At 33.8% G+C, this 7,797-nt stretch overlaps 1 protein-coding gene across 1 annotated transcript; it reads right to left on the bottom strand.

Annotated features, from left to right (window-relative positions):
• Positions 1 to 1,360: 1,360 nt before the first annotated feature.
• LOC133796108 (small ribosomal subunit protein uS14z/uS14y/uS14x) lies at positions 1,361 to 2,248 on the bottom strand. Its single transcript, XM_062233590.1, has 3 exons — positions 2,037 to 2,248; positions 1,697 to 1,796; positions 1,361 to 1,599 (listed from the first exon to the last, which is right to left on the bottom strand). Exons 1-3 carry the CDS (start codon positions 2,096 to 2,098, stop codon positions 1,591 to 1,593), a joined length of 171 nt encoding a protein of 56 aa, XP_062089574.1. The 5' UTR covers positions 2,099 to 2,248; the 3' UTR covers positions 1,361 to 1,590.
• Positions 2,249 to 7,797: the final 5,549 nt, after the last annotated feature.

Genomic DNA, 7,797 nt, shown 5'->3' on the forward strand with positions numbered 1-7,797 from the left:
TGGTATTTGTAATTGCCCATCAAAGTAGATTATGCACATATTGGGTCAACTAATAAGGGTGATTTTGCAACACATTGGAACTAGGGGTGAGCATCGGTCGGTTTGGGCAGTTTTTTCACAACAAAAAATTCAGAATTCGGTTTTCGGTCTGGATTGGTGCAATCCAAAAACCGACCGAACCAAACCAGTTTAAAAAAAACCAATCATTTTGGACCGCAGTTTGGTCGGTTAAACCGACCAAACCGAATTGATTATTGTTTTTTTTTTTTTTTAAGTTTTAGTTAAAATATTAAAAATTTTAGATTGTTGGAATCCATTTTTGTGCATTTTTAAAACATAAATATATAGAACATAATTACATTTACAAATTTTAAAGTTTGAAACATAATTAAAAAGTCCATAATTAAGAGTATAAATTTTAATAATTAATAATTATATAATATTATATTATTATTTTATTATGTTCGGTCGGTTTCGGTTTTATTGGTCGGTTCACCCAAAATTTCAAAACTGACCGAACAATAGCGATTTGCACCGTCGACGGTTTTTTCGGTTTAAATGGTTTTGATTTTTTCGGTGTTCGGTATACACGATTTTTTCAATTTTTCAGATTTATGCTCAACCCTAATTGGAACAACTAAATCATGTACTACAAGGAACGTTCGAAAGTCTAAGCTACCTAATCACAGTACTCTATTAATGTTGCACCTGCTTTTAGTGTCATCACAAAAAGGGCCATATTCATATAGATTAACATATTAATGATTCACTTTCTTATTGGGCTTTGCAGACCAACTTAGAAATTCTACTCATCGCAACATGAGCTGGTACATTTGGGAATTCTTGCGTAGGTACTGCTCAATGCATACAGGTTAAAACTGAACAAGAAGTTAATTTTCTTAGATAACTAAGACTAGGGCCTGGCGATTGGCAAGGACTAAAAGCATTGGATACACCACGCCATGCAAGGATTTGAAAAGTAAATATTATGACCGGCCATTGTAATCACATTTTAAAAATCTAATATTGTTCTACCTTGATATATTTGGAGAAAAAACTTTCCCAACCCTTTAAACTTGTATAAACTTAGACTAAGAAAATTTTATTTCACTCTTGTAACAAGGGAAAATAGAGACGATCTCCCAATTGAAGGTAAGTAATACAATTTAATGCCACCGCTAAAAAAAACTCACATTGCCCTATTTATCTTTCAGTATAACTTCTAAAACTCGAAAAACAATGTAACTTGAACCTAAAGAATAGCATAAACAAGCTATGAAATATGTCAACAATTTATAACATCAAACAAATCGCAATGAAAAAAAGAATAATTATGATAAACGCATGGTAAGATCAATGATAAGGGTGAAACAATGAGCGGATAGATATACTTCAAATTCACTTTAATCCAAAGGATTCCACACTACAGAAATTCCAAATCCAATTCATGCTCAACATTAGAACAAACTAAAACATGAAAACAAAAATCTTTCCTCTTAAGAAAAAGATCTAAAAAAACAGAAAAAAGCTAATAAGATTATCCTTTAGGCCAAAACATCCGCTCCAACAAAAATATAAGCCAAATCCCTCTTAACGGTACTGCAAAAGGAAGAAAAAAAATTCAAAGCAATAAGCATCAAAACAGAAAAAGTTTGACTAAATCTAAATTGATAGAATATTCATTAAAGCCTCTGACCTTGATGAAGCCAATCTCCTTGGCATTGCTGCGGAAGCACTGTCTGCAACACATGAGACCATACTTCCGGATCAAACCATGGGGGTTTCCACACACACGGCTGTCGATTATGGTAAAGATCCAACACAGTCAAAATCACAGGTCAATAATACGAAACAAACACTGCCCACAACTGACCCAGCAGATAAATTTAAAATATGTGCAAATCTATAAAATACCCAAAACGAAATAACTTTTTCTTTTTGCAGCACAAAACGAAATAACTTGATTCTGAATCAAAATGAATAATTTTTACAGAAAAATTGTTCTACGAGGAAGAATGAGGAAATGGAATCCTTACCAGGTGCGTGAACCGGGGCCATAGTTCTTAGGGTGCGAGTTCCAGACGTTGGAGTGTCCCATGATTCGATGGCAGGTGGGAGAGGAAGAGGACTAGAATCGAGAGCCCAAGCAGTCGTAGAGAATAGCCGAGCGTTTTAAGATTCTGTGAAAATCTTGTATATATATGGGGAAGACTCCAAACCCTAGTTTGATCGACTACGCTTCACCCGCATTTGGTTTCCCAATTCTGACGGGTAAACCCGATTACTACCCGATTTGATTTGAAAAGTAATATAATAATATAATATAATAGAGAAATCTCTATATTTACTTATTTAGTTTAAGTTGATTACTAAATTTAATTTTATATACTAAAAATAATTTTATGTTATTTTAAATAATCTAATTCACATATTTTTAGTCAAAGTTTTTTCTAAATACAAAAATTTCTCACTCAAATTTATTAATATATTTATTTATATTTTATATAAATAATCTCTTAAATTAATTAAGAGAACTTAAAATTTAAAATAAAGTGATATACCTAATTTTGGTATTGTCACGTGGCGTCACAGTAATTGATAACGTGTCAAATAAGTGGTGAAGTGACAAGATACCTCGATATCGTTACTCGCCAAGAGAGTGACCCTCGTTAGTCCCACGATATTTAGACAAAACCAAACTTCATCAACAAGAGTCTACTTCTCCAATCGCACGAGTCAATCAACCCCCAGCCGTTTGGACTCTGTTGCCATTCGTACTAGGTCGTCGTTGAACTCTAGGACAAGGGGCTCCTTGCAAGTCGTCCTATCGCCAATGGCCTTAGCCAATCGCACGTGGTCGCCTGGTCCTCGCCACCCAAGCCTTTCTTAGCACCGAAAAGTTTAACCAACCTCCTCACGCACAAGACACACTGGATTGCTATATTTGAAGGGTACAAAAACATGGTGTTCATCCGAGTGTCTCATAAATTAGCTAGATCGGGAAACAACTTACCACCGTCAGCTCTTCCCATTTCCACGACTATAAATACTACAAATCAAAGTGTAAAATGTGTTGGTCGATAAGTCAGTAACTATTCATCTTCATAATAGCTCTCACTCTCCATTCTTGTAACTACCTCAGGAGTAAAATCAAAACTCAACGTAACTGTTCTTGTGGGTTCAAAGTTCATCATAAATACAACTGACTAAAGTGGACGTGGGTCTTTTTTTTGTTTGTTGAACCACTGTAAATCTGCGTCTCCTTCTTTTATTAGTGCATTTATTTCTCTGTTTTTGGTTTATTATTCACAGTGAAGGTTCCACTTAGAATTTTACACACAAAACAACTCTTCATTTATTACTCCGTGTAAGTTGACGAAAAAACCAGTCAACATAAATAAAATCCAAAACTAAACACAATTAAATTTTTAATTTTATTAATTAATTTTTTAGAATGTTTATAAAATATTATAAATATATTAATAGAAAAAAATGATAAATATAATTTTTATTTGTTTTTATTTTTATATTTAAGATTTTGTTAATTAATTTTATAAATTGTTGTTGTAAAAAGATAAATATATTAATTGCATCTCAAGTGGGGGTATGCTTTTTTTTTTTTTAATAAAACTTTGACTATAAATAAGTATAGAGTCTATTTTTAACATTTTAAAATAGCAAAAGATTATTTTTAGCTTTTTTGAAAACATATAGTTAAACATAATAATAGGCTTAAATTCAAAAGAACAAAGTCGTAATTTTCTAATATAATATGCGTACATACTATTTATTTTCACTCTTGTGGTTTTATGTATTTTACCAAATAATACAAAATATATTATTTAGATCATTTAAAAAAAATTATAATACAATCTATTTATTGCTTATTTTTTATATATATTTTCTAATGTTTTATAAAAATTTATTTAAATAAAATATTAATATTTAAAAAAATTACATCACCTTTAAAATAAAATTTTATTTTAAGATCATTTTAAAAATAATTATTCGAAAATAAACAAAAATAGATTGTTAAACATTTAACAAATTATTTATTTCATAGAATTTTATAAAAAAAAAATATTTTGAAAAGTTTTTTTTTTTAATTTTATTTATCTAAATAATTAAAGAGAAAGTTTTATTGCCTAATTAAAACTAATTTTGACCAAGAAAAAAATTCAAAAATGTATTTTGAACTATTTGATAAAATACACAAGTGTAATTTTTTTTATGTGTTCTGAATTTAAAGTTTTATTTTAACACCAAGATTATCTTTCAATCATGGTAAAAAAAAACTCTTTAAATCAAATATTTTGATGAAAAGTTTCACAAAATTGCAAATGATATAATTTCTAAATATATATTTTATTTTTTGTATTAATTTACAATGAAATGTTCTATGAAATATACTGCACTAATACTCCTAAAATTTAAAGTTTATGCACTACTCCAAAATAAATTTATTTTCTTCTAAAAATTAAATAAACTATTTTTATATGGATATGTCTTATTGTAAGTGTTAGTTTTTTTTATAGGCTCGTTATAATCAAGTTTTGTTGTCTTCTTTTATTGTTCATAAATGTGTTAAAGCAACTCTAATGGGCACCTTAACACTATGTTTGGGAGAGAAGAGAGTGGATGGAGATGGGTGGAAGGAGAGAGATGAAGGAAAAGGAAGAATCTCTTGTTTGGCAAGAGGGAGAGACGAAGGGAGATGAGTGATAGAGAGAGAGGGTAACCATTAAAATTCAATCCATCTTTTTTTTTAAGGATTCAAGAAAAAGACAACCAAAATCTGTATAATACCCTTATTATCATTTTAAAAAAACAACAAATATTTATGCTATAAAGAATAATATGGTAATTTGAATAATTAATCTCTTCTCCATCTTTCCAACTTCATCTCACCTGCTAAGCAAGCTACTATTATCTCCATCATTCTTAAACTCTTCATCCACCCTACTCTCTCTCTTTCCTACCAAATATAGTCTAAGTTGCTCCTTAGCTATTTTAGGGAGCTCAAAGAGCACTCCAATTAGGAGATGTAAAATAACTAAATATGTATATTTATACAGATTTAGTCTTCAAATGATCTTCCATCAGAAGCACGTTATTTTATAAGGGAAATTTCACTATCTATTCATAATAGTGTGTCCTATTACATTTTAATACTAGGATTATTCACATTTTCAATTTGGTGCTAAACTTTCAGCAAGCACCCAAAATATCTCTCTCATTTTTTCTCCCCCTAAAACTATTCCTCCAAAATCTCTCAGTCTCTCTCTCTATCTGTTCTCTCGGACCCGAACAAGAAATCCCCCAAACCCCTAAACCTTCACCCCGAATATCTCTATCATGAACCGACGATGCCCACCCAGACTGCCTGCCGACAACCACTGCAACATCTCCAAGGCGACTGAGCGATTGGAAAGAGACAGAGACACTCGACTCGAGCTTCCCAAACTTGAAGAAAAAAGGTAAATACTTGAATCTCTCTCTCTCTCTCTCTCTCGCGAAGCTTAAATGCATGTTTTTATTTAGATTTTGGGGAAGATCTGAGAATGTGTGGTGTAATGCCCCAAAATCCCTAATGTGGTTTAATGGTTGTATTAGTAGGCCTGGAGGGCCATAATTGCTTTATTATGCCATTAAACTATTATATGCATGTTTATGTGAATTATATTATGATATGATGTTAAATGCATGCATGTGGGTCCACATTTCATCACAGGAGTATTTTGGTAATTTGGCCCGTTGAGGGCGTAATTGTATATTTGTATGCATGCCAGGTGATCTATTGTTGAGGCCACATTATAATGTGGATTTGTTCGAGCTATTCGGCATGAGACGATCTTTGAGTGCAAATTAGTGGTTTAGTCATAACGGGATTAAGTTCGAGGCTCAGGGTGAGTCTCGGGGTATTTTGGTGAGTAGACCGTTGTCGGGAATTAAAGGGTAACGGAATATGAATTTTTAGTATTTTAGAATTTTGGAAATAACGGGAATTGGAGAACGTTAATTATGATTAGTGGGATTAGAGGGGAAATGAAGTTTGTGCCCTTGGTGGTTTTTAAGGGTTTTATTTTAAGCTTAAGGGTATTAATGTCTTTTTACCTAAGGATATATATGATCTTAGTAAGCTGTAGAAGGTCATCAGCTTGATAAAAAACAGAGCAAGTTTTTTCCTTCTTCCGTGCATCTTTTTCCTTCATTTTCTCTTTGGATTTTTGAACCCTATTTGAAGAACCTAGCTAGCAAATCAAAGTTTGGAGCTTATTACTTTAGTTCATCCATTAAAGAGGACTCAAATCCAACTTGAGGTAAGAATTCACCCATGAAACCTTAGCTATACTCTGTTTTTCTAATGGTTTTTAGCTGAGAAATTTGAAGTGTTTAGTTGGGAATCAATGGAAGTTTTTGAGGAAGTTTACTTGGGTTTTGATGAGGTTGGGGTATAGATGTGGTTTTGGGGTTAAATGACATGTTTGGGTGATGTTTGGGGCTGGTTTGAAAGCTTGGTTTTCAGGGGAAGTCGCAGATGAGAAGACTAGAAAAATCTGGTCCTGCAGGTGGTGCCCCAGTGCTAGGCAGAGCAGGGAGATGGGTCTCTCTAACTTGCTGTGAATGGCACTGACTTACTAGTCAGAATCGGCAATGTTCAGAACTAGCTGTGAAGCTGTGACTTACTAGTCAAGTTCGACAGTAGTTTTGAGCACTGGTCGTATGGCATTGACTTATGAGTCAAGGACGGTTTTAGCATGTTTAATGCAAGCCGATAAAGATTAGATTTAATCGACATCTGCATTGAATGACTCATCATGAGCATAATGCTGGACCGACCCCAAGTTCGATGAAAACTAAAAGCGCTTGACTAGTTCCATGACTAGTTACTTAGAGCCAGGGCCAGAAGGCCTAGGTGACCCCATCGTCACATGGCTAAGGGTATGGAACCCACAGTAGTGACTCCATGGTCACTCAGTTGGTTACATTGGTGACTCGCTCATCAGTCACTTATCCTGTTTAAGCTAGTGACTCGATCACTCACTTGTAAAGGGTGCGGAACCCATGTTAGTGACGTTTACATCTGTCACTCATTAGCTTAGGACTAGAAGTCCTGGATGATTACCATGATCATCGTTTGATATTGTATATATGCAGTATTGAGTTTTCTTGCTGGGCTTTGGCTCATGGGTGCTATGTGGTGCAGGTAAAGGGAAAGAAAAGCTCACCCAGCCGTGAGCGGAGAGCTTAGGTGGCGATGTGTACATATGCGGCCGCTAAACCACCACGGCCAAGGAGTTTCTCAGAGGGACTAGGGGTTAACCCTATTTTTGCCGCTTAGGTTGGCGGGTTGTAAATTTTACTCTGTAATGACCATTTTGTATTATAAATATCTTGTAAACGCTTTTATGGGCCCATGATCAGTTTTATGTTTTAAATAAAATATATCATTTCCTTTTGATTGGTTTTCCACCTTAACCTATTTAATAACACCTAGATGCACATTTTTAACCAAAGAACTCGATTAGCGAGTTAAGCACAGTTCAAAGTTCACAGTAACTGTCTTGGGGTACCCAGGGCATTACATGTGGGGTGGGTGTCGATCTGAGTTCTGGGTTTTTTTGCTGGGTTTTTTTATATAGGCTTGATAGTTTCGATGAGTGCTCGATGGTTGATCGACAACAGGATAGAAACTGAAAAATCTTAAGAACGATAATGCTTTGTAGTGGTTCGATATGAGTGAGGCATTAGAACTCGAGGGTTCGATATAAGCTCGATGTTATCTCGATAGTACTA

The sequence above is a fragment of the Humulus lupulus genome, chromosome 1 (genome assembly GCF_963169125.1).
Source record: "Humulus lupulus chromosome 1, drHumLupu1.1, whole genome shotgun sequence".
In the NCBI taxonomy this organism is placed as follows: Eukaryota; Viridiplantae; Streptophyta; class Magnoliopsida; order Rosales; family Cannabaceae; genus Humulus; species Humulus lupulus.